Here is an 18,789-nt window from a genome sequence, read left to right as displayed (position 1 = left end):
GTGGAATACGTCGTCGTCGTGCGTCTGATTCCGAAAGAAAAGGAGAATAAGAATATGGGTCTGTTTTTCCACGCAATCGGTGAAAAGATGAAAGCAAAAATGTGTAATTTAGAGTCCTATTCACGAGTCAAATAACCAACACGGCGAGGCTGTAGTTATTATTATTTTATTACCACTTACATAAAATCATATCAAAAGTTCTGAAATGAGCTTTTTCCGTTTGTTTTCAACAAATTTCACAAAACTCACTTGTTGACAGTGAAGACACTGAGCGTCGTAGAAAACAAGGCTGCACACATCGACACCACATCTACGGTCTTCTACACTAACACAAGCAAATGTCACATGCCACGTCTTAAAAAACTGCAGGAGCTTTATAGTCACGCTTCACATAGAACCACATTTCTCCGACTAGAATCTGTTGCAGGAGAGAAACTGGCTGTCCTGTCAATATCTTGGCGAAACGGAATATTTGGCTGATACAAACACAGATGGTTAATATTGTATAGAAGTCCAGTCAGGCGTGAGAGGCCTCACCTACATCACCGCTTTGATTTGAGGTTGTTTAAAAAAGGGCAGTAGGTGTTTCAACTGCTCCCTGAAGGCTTTTATTTTGAAGGTGTATGGCACAAGCTGCTGGTATGTTTGTGCTCTGCCGTTTTTGGCGCATCATTGTGTGCTTCTTTTTCAACTGTGACGACAGACCGCAGAATTGACCTGATCTCGGCGGAGGTGTTTAAGGTGAGGTGATGGTAGATGAGTCACCTGCTGGATGAAGGCTACTGGAAATAAAAGAGAGAGGAGCGGCGGGAGACTCAGCGGCTCGGAGGCTTGTAGTTGCCGTTGATCTCCTCTGAGATGTTGACGGCTTCCGCCCCCAGCGGCAGTCTGTCGCTGTACTCCGAACCCACCTCGAACTCCTCCTGGTTGGTCTTGGACGAGGAGCCCGGGATGGACTCGGTCACCACGCTGCCCTCCGCCTCGCCGTCCCGCTCCTCGCCCTCCGCCTCCCCGGACTCGCTGGGGTTGAAGGTCTTCTCCGACTCCACGAAAGACGTCCTGCGCTCGAAGTCTCCGGCCATTTGCTTCTCCATCTGGTCCGGGTTCTGCGCCTTCATCATCAGGTTGTAGGTCTTGCCCTGGTACTTGTAGAGCAGGTGGCAGCAGGTGGCGCCCAGCAGGGGGACGGTGGCCAGGCCCAGGAGGAAGATGCTGACAATGACGATGATGAGGAGGGAGGGGATCTTCTTCCTGGTGGTGAAGACCACTTGGACCTGACAGTCCTGCCCGCCGTAGGTGAGACACAGCGTGTAGTTGGTGCCGGGCTGAAGCCCGTGGAAGCGGTACGAGTTGACCCCCTCCTCTATGTTGGACCACTGGACCAGCGAGTGGCCGTTGCCGGTGTCCACGCAGAGGTAGAGCATGTCCAGCGCCGCCTGACCGGACGCAGACTGGTACAGACCCAGCGGCTCCTTGTTGACCGTCTGGGAATCCTGGCTGGCGCTGAGGTGAAGGTTGGACTTGCTGGAAAGCTGCAGCGGGTTGAGCTTGACCTTGGCTTCCGTCTCCGACACCTCCAGAGCGATGACGCCGAAATCGAAGGTGTACTGCTTCAGGTCGTCCAGGGTCATGTTGAAGGCGTGGTTGGAGATGTACTCGCTGCTCTGCCTCGCGCCGCACCTGCTCCCCAAGGTCTTGTCTTTGGGGCCCGCGTCCTCGGCGCCGCCGTGTTTGCCGGGCGAACCCGCGGGGCTGATCTTGGTCTTCTCCTCAGACTTGTCCCAGTTGATCACGTTGTTTTTGGAGCTCTTCTCCTCCACTGCGGTCTTGCCCAGAGAGGGGCGGATCCGATCCACGGTGGACTCCGCTGAAGAGCCGCCTGGTTTCTTGGCCGCGGACAGCGACACCCTGACCAGGCTCTCGGCTTTCCCCACATCGTTGACGGCGGAGCAGCTGTAGTTTCCGTCCTCCTTCTTGCTGACGCGAGGGATGATGAGGCTGCCATTTTGAAAGACCAGGAAGCGACTGTTGGTGGTTTTGTCGTTGATCGGCGCCTCGCTCTTCTCGCCGGTGGAGGGCAGCGGGAACAGAAAGTTCTGATTCCCGGCGACCACCTCCCACCGGAGCTGCGGCTTGGGGCTCCCGACCGCCTCGCAGTTTAAGACGACCTTGGTTCCCTCGAGGATCTCGGCCTCTCTGAGGTCGGGCTCGTAGGTTATGGTGACCGCCGGCGCCTGACACTCCAGGATGGGGATTTTGGTGACCATAGTGCCGCTCAGGTGCTCGGGAGCGCTGCACGCTATCAGGTTAGTGTCCGCCACCGCGATCTTGGTGGACGTGATCCAGTCCCGGAGCCACTCCAGGCTGCAGGAGCAGCTGAAGGGGTTGTTGGAGATCTGCAGGTGGGACATGGCGGTGAGGGCCTGGAAAGTGCCCTGGACGATGGTGGTGAACTTGTTGTTGTTGATCCGCAGCGACCTGAGGTCCCCCAGGGAGGCGAAGGCGTCCTTCGGCAGGTTCACCATCTCGTTGTTGTTCATCTTCAGGAGCTGCAGCGCCGTGAGGTTGCGCAGGTCCTCCCAGGGGAAGTGGACGATCTTGTTGTGGCTGATGTCCAGGTTCTTCAGCTGCACCAGGGGGGCCAGGGTGCCCCGCTCCACGGTGGCGATCTCGTTGTGCGCCAGCCACAGTGAGCTGACCTGCAGCACGTTGACAAAGCTCTTGCTCCTCAGCAGCTTGATCTTGTTGGCCGAGAGGCTGACGGTGGTCACGTTGGAGGGCAGACCCACGGGGACCACCAGCAGGTCTTTGTAAGCACAGTCCGCAAACTGGTGGGAGAATTTGTCCTGGCAGCTGCAGAGCTCCGGACACCCCTGCGCCAGGCTCACCACGGTCGTCCACAGAGCGGCGAGCTGCACAAGCCTCGCTGCCATTTTCTGCACCTACAAGAACCAGAGAACCATCAACCTCCCAGTCCGCAGACCTTCAACACATCGCAGCTATTTCCACATCAAATCGTCCCTTCGAAACAAGTACACTGAAGCAAGTAAATTTGTGCGTCCCCACCTGTTCCCAGGCAGTTTGAAGAAGCGAAAACATGAAGTGAAACGAGGTCCCACCTCATCTCCATCCTGCAGTGTTCTTACCTGACAACAAACTTCCCTTTCAGTCTCAGTCGAACTTTACAATCCAGCACAAGAGCTTGAAGCTAACAGGAACTCTCTTCTGCGGCCGGCGCGGGCTCTTTCACGGGACCTTCTCGCAGGATAACGGGCTTCATCTTCCCGGCGCTCGGCTGCGGCGCTGCGTCCTCTCCGGCGAGAGTCAGATCCGCTGCGCGCCCCCGCCGCGGAGGATGGGGCGTGCGCGCGCAGCCTCTCCCATCCGACTCCTCACCATTAAAGATACACAAGCTCCGGCTTCTCCACCCTCCAGGACGATTCATAATTCAGGATGCGATGTTTAATTGATCAGCGCGACCCCGACAACCCAGTCCTGGCCCGGATCCGATCCACGGAGCCTTTATTTTGTCGCGTAAAAACAAGGAGAAGCTCCGCAGATGCGCCAAAAATAACCCGCAAAACTGATGCCGAAGTCGAAACAAAACACCACAGATGAACAAATATATTGTTTATAATGTTGCTGTGTATTTTTTGCTTTTAAAGCGACTGGATTTAAAGCAAAAATGCAAGCTAAATAAAACGCTAAAACCATATAAAGAGAAAAATAGATTGATTTTATTACAACGCATATTTTTAAAATGGATTTAGATCTACTGATTTATACACCCACGTGTATATTCTCAGGAATACAATACAGTTATCTGTAAAATTACAATTTTCTTGATTTATTTTTCATCTATTCAGTCTTTTTCCTTGTGTGGCTCTTTACACTGACATTTACATATTCATAATTCAAGAACTAGATTCGTCACTCAAGATGTAAATTGAAAACAATTAAAAAATGTCACATAGAAACATACGCGGTAATTTCATTCATACATTCAGTTGTTCCTCTCACCAGTTCGAATGAACTTATGAGCTTCTGGCGCCCTCTGCAGCCTAGAAACTGTAACTACAAGGTACGCAGTCGCCAATTCAGAACTTTTAGTCAGAAAAAATAATCAAAGACGAAGGTTTCATATTTTTAAGTTATAGTTCGTCAATACAACTAGGTCAAACATCACATTAGCGGCAACAGTATATTACCCACCAGGCCGCACTTTACGGCCGTGATATCACTGTGCATAACAAGGCAATTTACACTGAACTGTTCCACTGTTCCAGATTCCAGTTCACCACTTTGTACAGCGTTCAGCGCAGGCGCAAGATTAACCGCACCGGACACAGCCAGAAAAAAAACAGCTCTCCGCAGGAGTGCGCCTCCACTGGAACTATCACGATACTATCCCGCCATCTAGTGGCTCATAGGAGTAACTGCACCACTCTATTCCTGCATTCCCACATTTGCTTATTATTATTATAATACATTTGCTATATTATTACATTTCGGAGAATCCCTTGGGTTGACCTTGATGCCACCGGTCTAGACTCAAACTAGAGCGCCCCAGGAAGTTTGAACTCACTCCCAGGTATCATTTCAAAATAAAAGGCTTTTGAATATTATGCCTATTGAAAATGGTTGCATATATATTGATCATGATATTTTGGTGAATCCCTCGAGTTGACCCCTGTGGCACCGGTCTAGACTCAAACTAGAAGAAGTTTGAACTCAATCCCATGTGTCACTGCAAAATAAAAGCCTTCAATATGGATGTCTGGTGATGGAAAAAGATATTTTGGAGAATCCCGTGAGTTGACTGCGATGTGTCCAAGCTTCCTGGGGTGCAATAGTTCGATTCTACACCAGTGGCATCATGATCAACTCACAGGATTCTACAATATAACATTGTAAATATACACACATCCATTCAATGATCATTTCGTAAGGCCTTTACCTTGAAATACAAATGCATGAGCTTGAGTTGAAACTTCCAGGGTGACTTGGAAGGGAATATTAGGAATCTAAAGTTGATTTATTTATTCACTCGAAGGTAACGTTCATTACACTGTAAGATCCGTGAATATGCTCACTGACACCGTCACACCTGAGAACACGCCGCCAGCTGGGGACGGTCCACAATAACCTTGCTATCGCTTTCATTGGCCACGATTTGAAAAGTGAAACTGTTTCACTATTATTCAACAGAAGCGAGATAAGAATTTCCCCTGGCACCACGACTGTTACCTGCTGACCCACCAATTGTTTGCATTTCCTGAAGAAGAAACAAACAAAAAAGGGGGTGAAGGTTGAAAGTAATTGTTATTATTATATATGAAGTCATGAAGGCATCTGTAAGAACTAAAATGGAAAACATTTATTATTTTATAGGTAAAAAGACAATGCCAGTTTCAATATCATCCACATGTTTGTGTAATAACAGTCTGAGTCCCTAATTCAGGGTGTGGAGTTTGAAAGATCCTGGAAGGCTGATAACCAGGGTTCGTCACGGCTGCCTGCTCTGGTGGACTTCCAAGGTCTTTTGGGATCATTTTAGGGGAAAAAAGGGTGGGACCAACTGGGTGGACGTCCGGTCCCGTTTTGGAACTGTCAGAAACATGTGTCAGGGTGTGTGTGGAGACTGTATGTGGAGCAAATGTGCTGTTCCATGTTTATATGAGGAATGAATGACAGAGCAGTGGGCAGACAGAGACTCATCACATCCAAGAATACATCGAGAGTTTGCTTCAAAACAAAGCCGGTCGTCGACCTGACACTGTGGAAGTGTGAATAAATCCATGAGTACAGAGACGTAACATCATTCTTTATTTGAAACAGAGAACAAAGGTAAAGTGCATTTGACTCTTCAACATGAACACGATCCAGCTGTTACAGACAGTGATGAATGTTGGGTTTGTCACCTCCAACCTGGACTTCAATGTTAAAAATACATCAGATAATTGATTTTAAATTGAAATATTCTTTGTTAATGTTTAAATTTATGTGCAAATAAGTTCAATCTACAGCAAAATCATCATCATTCATCCAAACAAAACTATTTCTTCCATATGAATGTGATCACACTGGCTTCATTCAGCTCAAAACATAAAAAAAAAATCTGAGCCAAACAACTGTGCAAGTCAGTCAAGACTTATCCTTCAGGAGAAGGAAATCAAATAAAAAAAGTTTAAAAAAATGCTAAGATAGGAAATAAATAGTTAGGTAGAGGTTTGGATACTTAGAATGTAGATTTTTAAAAAGTACAGTGGATTTCTGTGCCAAAGTGGGACAACCTTGAGGTCGACCGGTGCCCAGGCAGAAACCAGGTGCAGAGCGAGAGGAGCCGAGTTTAGATCTGACACCAACTATCATCACCACCCACTACAGCAAGAGCCCAGAATACTGCATCAAAGCTCTGGCAAGGTCATGTGGAGAGGTCCCTCTTATCTCCTCTAAAATAACAGTGATACCCTGGAAGTCTAGTCCCATTTACAGCAAGTCTTTATCCACACTGACCTCACCGATCTGACCACCTCCTCCCTGGTCATGAGGACACACCCCAACCACCTCACCACTGGTTCTTCACCAGACTACTAGGTAATGTCGAGACACGTCAGTCCTGAGCGAGTAACGCCCTTGTGTTTTGACCTCAACAATCACCATGGCGTTTTCACAACATGCTGGTGGATGGACACCACGGTTCTGAGAGTGGAACTGGAGTTGTGTGAGTCATGACGGTGGAGGCTGCCCAGATAGCAGCCGGAGAAGTCGCCAGATCCGCCTCTGAAGCAGATCTGCGGCGCTAAGGAATATAGAGTCACATTTCGCCTGGATCTGAACCGGATCCGGGCTGTATATGAACAGGATCTTGCTATGGATGGACCCTCATCCGTTTCTCATCCGTCTGACTGACCTGCACTGGATGTGGCCCATTGTTAGATCCAGATCCCATAGAACATCTGGGCCCATGCCCCAATCTTCTGACTGTTTCCAGAGAAAATCTGTTTCTTCTGCACAATCTATCTGGAGGACTGAGCCTCTAACTTAGACTCACAGTCTCTGTCCAACATCTTCTTCAGCTAATAACTCAGTTAATGGAGTAGCGGGGGGTGGAGTCTATCACAGCTACTTTGGGCAGGAGTCAGGTCACCCGCCCATCACACACAGAGACGAAACCATTCACACACCTACTGCAACCACCAAGGCAGTGGCCACCCAACACGCCCCTTCGTCCACGATCTACCAACCTCCTGACAAGAAAACCAATCACACCACCTTGGAATCCTGCCAAGGTCGAGTCTTTGTGAGATCACATCAGCTAAAGAAGAATAACTCAACAACAAGAGCGATGATGAGGACTGGTCACCCCACTACAATCACATTTCCCAACAGACACTTCTCCAAAATGGCCTCTGACAGGAATGTGGACTGTGAGTGTGGGTGTTTACACAGGCGAACAAAAGGAGTGAAAGCAAGACAAAGAGAGAACAAGGTGAGGACTCGACTGTAACCTAAATACAGTCACAAAACAATGATCTTCATCTAGAAATATGATCAATATGGTCGTCATCAGCCCTTTTCACGGCTGCATCTTTGCAACTTCCTGTTGCTGGCGTCACTGTTCGTAGTTTGTTGTTTTCCTGATGCTAACAAAGCTAGCTTGAACAACGCGGCACTGCAGGGCGTCAGCGCAAGAATGTCTAGAGCGCATGCTCGCGAGGTTCTCACCAAAATACACCTCTGTTTCAGAAGGACGTTTCCACTTTTCACATTTAAGTTTGAGGCTAGAACAAGGTTCAGCCAGTCTATAGAGTCTTCTAGTCTAACTGTTCTGCCTGAGCGATGGAGTCAGGGGTTAGCTTAGAGGACACGCCCTCAGCAGCTGTCAGAGCTCCAGACCATTGCTCCACACCGACCTCACAAACTACATGAGTCAAAAGTGTTTTAAACTGCAGAGGGCCAGGACCAGACCGAGCAGTGTCCACGGCACACGCGGCGCCTCTGCCGCTGCCGCTGCACCGTGCAGCTGGAAGCGGATGCTGTGCCTCCTGTCGTGGCTTGCAGGCAGAAGATTAGTGGGCTTCCTCAGGTGATAGGTTTTCACCACCTTTGTGTGGTTGTTCTCAGTGGAGACGCAGCGGTGGAGGCCGTAGTGCTCTTCAGCCATGGCAGGGATCAGAAGCAGGCACTCGGAGTTCACCGGCAGACAGGGGCCGCTGCCGGGGCCGTGCTCCCAGCGGTACGTGGCGTGGTACGAGTCGATGGGACAGGACATGTAGAGGGGGGACCCCAGGGGGACCACATGCTGTTCCGTCTGGGACAAATCTGTGTCCCGCTTGGTCCGATTTCCTTCAGTGAAAAAAGTTACCAAACATGAAGGTCTTGTTTCAGCGGGAGAGCTTTTGAAAAATGTGTCACCTGCTGTTGAGGAGCATGCGCTCAGCTGGCCCCCGGGAAAATCCTGGACCGCTCCTCTATGAGAGAGACACCAGTCAGCACCAGAATATCAGTACGAGCAAAGGCAAGTACAGCGCTGGACACCCGACACTAGAGTACTGACTCAATGATGTGATGGTTTGTTTACTTTTGACTAGTTTCTTTATTGTGTTGCAAACTAAGATATTGAAATGGGCCTTTCTGGTAAGGAGTAAACAAAAACATATCATTTGGATTTGTGTCTGCACAGAATAGTGTTTGAGATTGTGCCAAATGTTAAGGGCTGCTGCATCAATATCAAACCTTTTGACACTTCCATTCACTCCGCGCAGCTCGGTCGGGGCGCATCCAGACGCAGTCCAGGAACAGTAGGGGTCCCGGGCCAGAACACAGTCCTCACAGGACGTGTTGTAGTCCTGGCAGTTCTGGAGGTTCAGGACCACGATTTTGTCCGAGAAACCCACCACAAGTTTTTTCTGAGAAAAAAATATATATATTATTCCCAACACCAGTGTTTTTCAACCTTTTTTAAGCCACACCACACACACAAATCCTGAAGCTCACCACCAAAGGTTCCTCAGCCAGAGTGCAATTGTGCTTTATCAAAAGTCCTGTAGAAAATTTGTGAGAAATAGTTGCTAAAATTCAACATTCTTTGCCTCGCTTTCATAACAACAGTGATCATTTATCGTGTGACAGTTTGGAGCCTGTTTATTTGGTTCAACATTTACTTTTTAGCCAACTTTTAAACCACAAAGCAAACTTTGACTGAGTGTTAATAAAGTTTTGAAGTGAGATGTCATGTTAGCCGTTAGCTCTGTTAGCTCTACGGTGCAGTCTTTGGCGTTGCGGGTCTGTGTGTGGTTAGAGACAATCAGGTTTAAAAACAACTGCAAGTTGTGCATTTGACCAGCTTCCCCTGATGTGCGAGTCACAGCATCAGCATAGATCCATAGTGTATAGAAAGAATGACACTGTAAACAATCTATAGATCAGGCTAAAGTATTGGCGGCAGGAAATGCTTCTTTATTTTCATGCAGATTTTCTCTGAAGGCATCAAAACTATGGGTGAACCCATATGAACAAAAAACTGTGAAACTATTGGAAACATGTTTTCCATTCTTCAAAACAGCCTCAGGAGGACATCACCTGACGTGGCTACATCATGAAGCTTCTGTCACCAAAGCAAATTTGAGTTGTCTAAAACATATTTAGAGTTTTATTTTTCTTTGCTGCATACGTCCATATATCCTGAATGAGACAGAGTGTCTAAGCTTCTAGTTACTAGTGTGTATCAGTCAGTCAACTCTGTTCTCGGGCTCGTGACTGGTGGTCACTGGTACATCACATCCACCTTGACGTTGCAACATCCACAGGGAAGCGTGGGAGCACCCACTTCAAACTTAAATGCTAACACCAGCCAATATTTCACAACTCCTTCCTCCGTTCCTTAAAAGCTACGTCAGTTAAAAAAAAATTGCAACCTGGTGTTTATTGTGTCCTCCTATGTTGTCCTGGCAGCAGAACTGAAGCTCCGTTTCTCACTGTCAAAACAGAGTTCAGCACTCCCTCTGACAGATTAGCTATGTCAGCGTTTCCCTTACCGCAAAAACACATAAATAGATTTGGAAAATGATATCTACGTTTCAAACAGGGTATAACTACATCTATGTATCTTGTACATGATACGTGTTAGCCACATTAGCACTCATGTTCCACTTGGTCGCTTCTAATGTACCAGACATTACTGTTATTAAATGTTATCAATTACCGTTATTATTACAGTGCACGACTACATGGGTAAATGCAGTGTTTGAAAAATATAGTACCACACAAAGTGCAATTATATCCATCAATCTTTTAAGCAAGTGTTTTGGAACCATATTAGCGATGTGGACACTCAGTGCACCGAGACAGCGTCATAATAAACTGGTAAAACATCATTTTACGTTGATAATAAATGAAAAATAATTTGTTATGCAACAGCAATAATGTTATAATCACAAACCTTGAACGGCATAGATTTGTTTACCCGCAGCAGAGCTAGCTACACAGGCAGGCATTAAATATTTAAGCAACTACAGAAAGAAATTTACTTCAAAGTTCAGGTTTTCACCGCAGGGAATTAATTCCTTCAGGCTTTAGCTTTGTTAGCTTTGGATGGTGAGGAGAGTTAAAACCAATTTTTAGGAAAATAAATAAATTTTCAATAAGCAGGATTATTATTAAAAGGTGTGGCTGTTGAGTGACTTTAAGGATGACTGCAGTGTTTAAAAGAAGAAATGTTTTAATAAACGCTGTCCTCCTTAGTCATGATGAATGTCCTTAGGGGGCCAAATCAGTGTCTTTTCATGTTCCACTGACTCAACACTAAAAGGTTAGGAGGTAAAGTTCACAGGCTCAACTGAATTCATGTTTACGGAGCAGTGTCTGCCCTGCCTTCAATTCCCAGGGTGAGCGTTGTTTGTTTTGGAGGCAGAATTCAAACTGATACGCCAGTGTTACGGTGCGTTCAAAGATGGCTTCCCTGAATCTAAACAGGGAGATGGTCTAGGAGTTTCCTCCTGCAGACAGTTCCAGTTGCAGACACAGAGTGTTTTCATGAAGTGGTTGCTTCCATCGAGACAAGACGCATGACAAGAGGTTTTGTGGGCGTTGCCATCTTCTGGTGTGTCCGATTTTGGAGGTTGTTTTGATGGTTTCCGTGCCATATGGGGTTGCAGTAAAGAAAAAAATCTAAATGTCTTAGCCCGTGAAAATTGCTGTTGAGAATTAGACCACACCGTAAACGGATGGCCGACATTGCTATCTTAAGTTCCGACTTTGATAACTGAAACACGCGGAACTCGGCTCTGACGTAGTTCCCACCTCCGACTTCCCACTTCCAAGCTAACACCCCAATAGCCAGTGCTAGCAATCCCCACGCCAACAGATCAGACTTCACTTTAGCGCAGAAAAAATATAATCTATAGCATTTTCTTCAGAGGCAGATACTCAAAAGGTGATAATAGTAGTAATGTCAACATTATCTATGTTGTTCGCAATGCTAGCACGGCGAACATGGTATCGCCCCAGCTAAACATCTTGTTTTGAATCGTCCAGAAAATGCTTTGTTAGCTCTCTATGCTATTGCTACTACACTGTGATGGGAACTATCTAACTTTGCATCTTAGTTCACTTATGTGGGTGAAAAACAAAGTGCACATTGCTATAGAAGAAGAACACAATACCCTTTTGGAATCGAGCTTCATGGAGTGAACGCTGGAGTTAGACAGAGGCTCCGTCTGCAAGATGATGAAGGGTTCAGATCCAGACTCCAGAACTTTGTGTATCCTTCCCGAATCTGTGGGAGAGGAACGCAAACAACTATTTTCAACACGGTCATTTGGTCAAGCTCACTGTTGTGTAATTTTAGACTAAACAAGAAGCATGTGTTTACAGGGGTGAGTCACCTCAGCGTGTGGCAGTGTTGTTACAGCTGGGCCAGAAATACCTGTGGCGAGGAGCAGGACGTTGTACAGGTGCTGGTCTGCGGCCTGAACCGTGTCCACTGCGATCTTTCTGTAGTGGTAGTTGCTCACGTAGAAAGGGGCGCTGGAGTGCAGAGGGTAGACCCACTGGCTCATCTCTGGGTAGTCCTTCAGCATGTTGAGGGTCGACATGGACAGGTCCTGCCTGTTTTTCACACACTGAGGGAGAAACACGTGCCGTTTTATCTGCCGCTACAAATAGAACATCAGATTTAAAAATGTCTGCAAGAAAGGGGAACTTCCCGCACGTTGCTTAGCTACAGAGGTGACCGGAGACAAAACAGAGCTTGAGATATTGAATGAGTAGGAGCAGGAGTCTATCCCAGCTACCCAGGGCAGGAGGCAGGGGACAACCTGGACAAGTCGCCAGTCCATCTACTGACAATTTAGAGTGATCAGTTAACCTTTTGAATAGTGGGAGGAACCCTTGGGAGTAACACTCCAGAGTGGCCTCTCGGTGGATTTGAACCCACAACTTCCTTGCGATTGTGACGGGAAATGATTGCTTATGATATAGGAATGTCACTGTTGAAGACAAACTCATTGTTTTTGATCACACTGTTCCTCTAATCTTCAGACCTCTGAGTGCAGAACAAGGTTCTCTCAGATGCTCAAGGTTTGTTTCTACATTCCATTCCCTCCTTATCTTCGATGTCGGGGTCTGTGAAATAAAGTGTCAACTCTGTTCTGTGGCCCTAAACTCCCATTCTCTTTGCCAAGATTTTCAATTTATAGTCATAAAAGTCACCTCTCTATTGAAGATTTTTATTGTTCACTGTTGCAGCGCAACAGTCAAACCTGTAAGCTTCAATGGCTCTTCGTCGACGGTCATACGAACCGGTAGGACTGAAGAGCTCACAGCGCCATCCCTTGTCACAGAGGTGAACTACATATAGCTTGTCAGTGCACTGCACATAAACCGGGAGAACATGAGGCAATCAGACTCGCCGGCTTATTTCGCTACTGAAGGGGGAGATTCCCGCCACGTCCTGAGTCTCCAGTACTTAGTCTCGAGTTGCTTTTCAAAATAAAAGTTGGCAAGAGGGTTTAGAACGTCAAATTTAGCGTCAAACTCTGCAAACACTTCAGCATGAGCTGCTAACTGAGTGTGTTGTGCAAGCCTGTTCCGAAATGTACTGCCACCATGATGGAGTGCTTTTCTAGTAAATGACACACATTTACATAAATCATACATTCAAAAATAAAAGTGAGTGAGTGACAGCTACCCAGCTAAATTTGACGCTAACATGATCTTCTTTGACCAAAATAAATGAGACAGAAATACAGATCATAATATTAATAAGGATCTGAGCCCGACCAGGGAGAAATCCCTACCGTTCCTGGCCTGGGTTGTGGAATCTCCTTGTCATAGCCTTTAAAGGAGGAGCTCTCAAACAGTCCTTCGATGGTTTTTATGGTGTAGATGCAGACTGCGGACGAGTTCCTGCGAGAAAGAGCATGAAATCAGGTTTGTATTGAGTTTTTGCAAAGCCTTTTATTAACCAGCCACTCAGCCACGATGGTGCGGAGTGGTTTTCCACATGGACTCAGATATATCAGGAGCTACTTTGGACATAAGCTATAATGCAATACATGATCTAACGTGGGGGGCAGGGGGCTTAAACTGGACGTCATTTTAGACACAGTTGTTGGGCAGAAGCTCGCAGCTTGGAACACACTCTTCACGGTACATTTTGAGATGAAAACAGTTGGAGAGAAAGACCTTCACACGATCTGTAAATATAGACAAGCATTCAGTCCTTATCCTGGTAGTGCTGGGTGTGCATGGTGCCGCAGCTAATCCCAGCTAAGTCAGGCAGCGTGGACGTAAAGAATTTCTCTGTGTTTCTAGGGTATGGGACGAAACCACAAGGAAATCCATGAGCTTTCCATGAGGGCTCGATAAACATGAACGTTTGGGAGGGACCATGTTTCCGTGGGTAGCTTCCCCTGAGGTTGCTGAGGAAAGTCAGTCATCTCTCTGGGTCAGTTTGCACGTAAAAGGAAGCACTGAAACCTGATTTTTCATTTCCTACAGGGAATGGTTTCACGGCATGCTGACGCGGGACTATTCGGCGTGGAAAGAGGCCAGCGATGCAGACATTCTAAAAGTGCTGAACCTTGTTTTTGGAGGGCACAGAGAGCAACAACGGGAAGGGAAAGTGTCGAACCAGCTGCTGGAGAAAAGGGCGTAGATCCGGGTGAGGTGCCAATCGTCGGCGCGCATCACATGGACGTCCTGCAGGCGGTTGAAGTAAAGAGACTCTTCGGGGTAACCACACACCAGACGAGCCTTGAGGAACGAAGTCCATGTGTTCTGCAGGAACTGCTTGGAGCCACCTTCATCTACCTGCACATGGAAGTCACATTTAGCAGCAGTAAAATGCTGCCATCTGGCTAACAGGTTTCCTGTTGCCGTGGCTCTGCTTCAACAGAGAACCAGCCATAATAAGTGTGCAGGGACTGTTTACCTTACAGACTCGGGCCACCCTGGATATCCAGGGCTCGGCTTCAGGGTAGTTATCAGAGTTCTTTTCACGGAAAAACATGTAAATCTTGTCGTTGTCAGGATCCTCCTTCCACTGCACCCAGGACGCCGAGACAAACGTGGGATCTGAGGGTGGAGACCACACGCTTGTGAAGCGTAGCAGCATAAAGATTCAGATCTGTGGACGGACTCTCACCTGAGAGCCAGTCCTCGTCCATCCACACATCGCTCCTGCTCTCCGCTCTCCTCCTGAACTGTAAGAAGCTTCCATCTTTGTCGAGGGGCGCGGCCGTGTACACGTCTCCCTCTGAACATGACGGTGAATTATACATCGAAGAAAAAAGCTTGAAAATTCACACGACCCACGCCAACATACCGACTGTTAGAGAGAGGCAGTTCTGGGTGTAATTGAAGGGGGAGATTCCTGCCACGTCCTGAGTCTCCACAACTTGGTAAGACTGATTGTTTTGTGGCAGAAACTGGAGAAACGCAGTCAACAGAGACAACCATGTTAATTCCCGAGCACCGCTGCCCTAAGAACACGTTGGCATTTCAACTCACAATGGTCCAGCAGCGAGGTTTAATGCCATTCGTTCCACAGACGAACAACCTATCGTGCAATTTTTCAATGATAGTGACAGTATTTCCAGCTAAACCCTGGGACACACAGAGATAAGAGGGATGAGGCGACACACAAGGTAAGCGGATCACCTGCATAAATAATTCAGACACTGACCTGCTCCTCCTCTGAGCAGGAAAGATTGTATTTCTGCAAACAGACATTAGAGACAAATTACTGCTCCAGCACAAGCACAGTCTTGAGGGAACGTGTGAGGAGCTTGTGTCCTGCTTTCCAAAAGCCACCTCAGGAGAGTGTCAGGTGAAAGATGGAAGATATGAAGGTTGTTTGATGATAAACCAGTGGGTGGTTTTGTGGAGTCACCTTCATCTACCAAGCTTTTTGAAAGCTTATCGCCGTACTGCTCATTACTGTAAGTGGCACTTTGACAGTACCACAAGGGTCTGGAGTTGTGGAGTTAACACTGAACATGCCTGTCTTTTAATGGCCTCTTAATGAGCGCTGGGTTAATTGGGTTGGCTTGTGGTCCAGACTGTCCGCGGAAATAAAATGAGAGAGGCAGAGGGTGGAGATTCAGATGAAGAGACGGGTGGATTTTTCAAACCCTTCTGAGTCACGTTTATGAGCCAGTCATTTGAGGATATGAGTCGGAACTTCTAAAGATAGAAAGCGTCTCATACAAAAAACACCGCAAGATAGTTTTATGAGAGTTTGTGAGGTATTCAGACTTCACTTTAAATGACATAAGAAACAGACCTCATCGCAGCTTTTGAGAACGGATCTGTGATGCGTATTGAAAGTCTAAAGTCTAAGTGTAATGTCACAGCATCTCAGATTAGATGTCCTTTATTTGACCTAGAGTGGGGAAAGATATTAAAGATACATGACAATCAGCAAAGACCTCCACTTAAAGCAGACCTGGGCAAATTGTGGCACAGGGGCCATATCCGGCCCGATTCCAGTATTTTCGTGGCCCTTTTGACGTTAGACTAAAACTATAACTGATATGTTGTAATTTTTCTGTAATTCTTTTGTTCTCTCTTTTAGTCACCACCACCAGCAGTGGAAATGGGATGAAGACTAAATTTTTTTTCTTTTTATTGGCCATTTTTGGGTGTTTTTCTTGTTCCTCAAAATACATCGAAAGAATATTGAAAATATATTTTTAAATAAATTGCCTCTATATCTTGAACGTCCGTAGTTTTGTTGATTTATTTTCCAATTAAATGCATATATAATGAAATATTTCAATATATTTCATGGCATATTTACACTTCTTAATATCCTTACTTACGATTCATCTTCTAAGGTTCATTTTGTCCTTGTTACTTAAGTACATATTTTGGATAATTTGCCGTCATGTTTTGTAGTCATCGCTGTCTTTCTTTTGTCATGGTGGCCCCTCACAACCGTTACGGTTTCTAATGTGGCCATTTAGGTAATTTAATTGCCCACCTCTGAAGATCAAAGTTTTCAAGAAACCAGCAACACGCAAGCAAACTCAGAACCAAAATTAAGATCTTTTCTAACTTAAAGATACTAGATATTGAAAAAAAAAAATCTATGAAGCTTTTGACAGAAATTTGGCCTTTATTCTTGATGTGTATAAAGTTTGCCAGGTATAACGTGTATATATATCCTTTCATTATTTCTCTTTGAAGCATTTTAAAATCCTCGTCACACTAATACACATTTTCCACTGTCTCCCTTCCTTCTATGTCTCACTTTCTTTACAGTAGAGATGCAATACATGCTTCACACTTGTCTGAAATTCACCATTTCCCTCCAAGAATACAGCACTGCAGAGCAGCAACTTCGTCGGAAGCAGGCTGCTGAGACAAGCACAGCATTACTGCTATTGTGCGGAACCAATCAGCACCCAGGAGGCTGAACTGTGTGCTCCGTCAGCCGACGCAACACTCCATCAGAGAAAACACCTACAGGCAGCAGAATCCCGTGACCAAATGAAAACACAGCAATGGAATTTACATCAGCTTGTGAGAAAAGTCATGACCGCAACATGGCTAGGAATTACTGAGCAACAAGAACCTGCCTGACTGAGACGTCCTGATAGACTTTAGGTGCAATCCACCTTTGAATGTGTACTGAAAACATTCCAAAGACGTAATAAAAACAGTGATAGGAAATGATCCTAAATCTGTCACACATTACAAGTCAACAGCAAAAATAGTCATATTTGAAAGAGTCTTCCTCTTCGCAGTAAGAATTAACACCAACGACTCATGAATTGCTGAGAGGATAGATGTTATTTAGCAAGTTATTACAACTTATGTATAAGACCAAAGGCTAAAACGTCTCGTCCAATGGCAGAGCTGGAAAACTGTTCAGGGCTGCAACTAAGATTCCACTATAATAAACTACTAAATTAGTCGACAAATTCATCAGTCGACTAGTCGTGATGTCGTCGTTCTCTCGGCACAATCCTCAGCAAGTAAGAGAAACAGCTGAGTCTATGTGACCAGCAACACCCAAAATGTCGTAAATATGATATAAAAGGACACATCAAAGGACACACACCTCCCACTCCACATTTTGAGCAACTACAATTGAAATGTAATGTTTCAAAGGTGGTCGGAAATGGGTTTTATCAAAATGAAGATCTGAAGTTAGAATAGCAGCTGAGAAATACACCCTTTGTGTAATTGTCAGTTGGCACTCACCATTGTGCCACACACAATAGTGTCATCTGGCAGAGCCCGGCTGTAAATTTAGCTCCATTGTCTTTATTACAATGTACTCTAACAGGCAAAACATTACCAAATTATAGTACAGTTTCAATCCGCGATGTAGAAAACCTCGCTGATAGAGGACATTCATAACTGATATTCACACACCTCAGTTACAGCGGCAAACTTCTCCACGTCCAGTTTGAATAAAAAGTCTTCTCCTCCTGCGTAAATCTCCCCGGTGTCTTCATCCAACTGCAGCACGGTGTGGTTTTGCTTCCCCTCGTCTTTAAATTCCGCAAAAACGGCATCTGAAAAGGCAGGTTCTTTAGCAGCGCAGGATTAAAGTGCGTCTAAGCAAATGCGCAGCAGCGAGATCAGCCCGCACGCACTTTTACCTCTGAGCAGCCGCGGGCCATTTTCCCGTCTGAGCGTCCGCTCGTCCTCAAATCCCGCGCTCAGGACCGCCAGGAGAGCGAATACATGGCAGATGCAAAAGGCAAACATAGCGTCTCATTTGATCTGATTTCATCTGATGGATGGAGGACGGTGGTCACCGTGGCGCGCCCCCTGCGGGGGAGGAGGCGGGGCCGGAGGCGGGCGAGAAAAAACGGCGTCCCTGACGACCGCGGCTACTGTCTGCCACCTGACTTCCACTGGCCTCTACACTCAGGTACGACACTGTGAAACCACTCCGCAGCCCAAATCGTCATCACTAACGTGTCTGTCGGACCAGAACCTCCCGTCACAGGAAGCGCTTCTTGCCCTCAGTCATCAGACTGTTACACTTGTGATCAGCCTTTGTCATTTTATTAACAGCATTTTATTTCGAAGCAGTTGGTGAGACCCCCACTGACCATGGCAATAAATTCCATTCTGATTCGAGTGCATTGCTTTCAGAAAGCAACTGAATATCTGAATTGTACTCAAGTCCCGGTGAACCAATTCAGTCACTGAACTCATGCAAACTCATGAAGATCAGGAGCCCTGTACATACACACTGCTGAGTCCCAACGAAATACTGGTTACTCATTCAAAGTGCAGCAAAAACATGAGCATTTCCAACCA

The 18,789-nt window shown here is 46.4% G+C and overlaps 2 protein-coding genes across 3 annotated transcripts; both read right to left on the bottom strand.

Annotated features, from left to right (window-relative positions):
• Positions 1-139: 139 nt before the first annotated feature.
• On the bottom strand, positions 140-3,377 carry islr2 (immunoglobulin superfamily containing leucine-rich repeat 2). The gene is made up of 2 exons (XM_053885654.1): positions 3,147-3,377; positions 140-2,942 (listed from the first exon to the last, which is right to left on the bottom strand). The coding sequence occupies exon 2, from the start codon at positions 2,931-2,933 to the stop codon at positions 816-818; it is 2,118 nt and encodes a 705-aa protein (XP_053741629.1). The 5' UTR covers positions 2,934-2,942; positions 3,147-3,377; the 3' UTR covers positions 140-815.
• Positions 3,378-5,811: 2,434 nt separating this feature from the next.
• Positions 5,812-18,573, bottom strand: sema7a (semaphorin 7A). 2 transcript variants are annotated; one of them, XM_053886356.1, is made up of 14 exons: positions 18,120-18,572; positions 17,890-18,032; positions 15,191-15,223; positions 15,016-15,111; positions 14,831-14,933; positions 14,651-14,761; positions 14,438-14,580; positions 14,138-14,316; positions 13,302-13,410; positions 11,930-12,125; positions 11,667-11,779; positions 8,740-8,912; positions 8,419-8,474; positions 5,812-8,349 (listed from the first exon to the last, which is right to left on the bottom strand). In XM_053886356.1, exons 1-14 carry the CDS (start codon positions 18,226-18,228, stop codon positions 7,934-7,936), a joined length of 1,980 nt encoding a protein of 659 aa, XP_053742331.1. In that variant the 5' UTR covers positions 18,229-18,572; the 3' UTR covers positions 5,812-7,933. The 2 variants fall into 2 exon arrangements, with proteins under 2 accessions (XP_053742331.1, XP_053742332.1); XM_053886357.1 differs by lacking the exons at positions 15,016-15,111; positions 15,191-15,223 and having other exon boundaries at positions 18,120-18,573.
• Positions 18,574-18,789: the final 216 nt, after the last annotated feature.

The sequence above is a fragment of the Synchiropus splendidus genome, chromosome 14 (assembly GCF_027744825.2).
Source record: "Synchiropus splendidus isolate RoL2022-P1 chromosome 14, RoL_Sspl_1.0, whole genome shotgun sequence".
Taxonomy (NCBI): Eukaryota; Metazoa; Chordata; class Actinopteri; order Syngnathiformes; family Callionymidae; genus Synchiropus; species Synchiropus splendidus.
This window is presented reverse-complemented; position numbering and strand designations above follow the sequence as displayed.

Excerpts from the sequence above, each read along its gene's own strand:
- islr2 (XM_053885654.1), bottom strand. The coding sequence starts at position 2,933 with ATGGCAGCGAGGCTTGTGCAGCTCGCCGCTCTGTGGACGACCGTGGTG.
- sema7a (XM_053886356.1), bottom strand. The coding sequence starts at position 18,228 with ATGTTTGCCTTTTGCATCTGCCATGTATTCGCTCTCCTGGCGGTCCTG. Across the intron at positions 14,317-14,437 it reads GGGTGGCCCGAGTCTGTAAG|GTAGATGAAGGTGGCTCCAA; the intron begins GTAAACAGTCCC and ends TTCCATGTGCAG. Across the intron at positions 13,411-14,137 it reads GCCCTTTTCTCCAGCAGCTG|GAACTCGTCCGCAGTCTGCA; the intron begins GTTCGACACTTT and ends TCTTTCTCGCAG.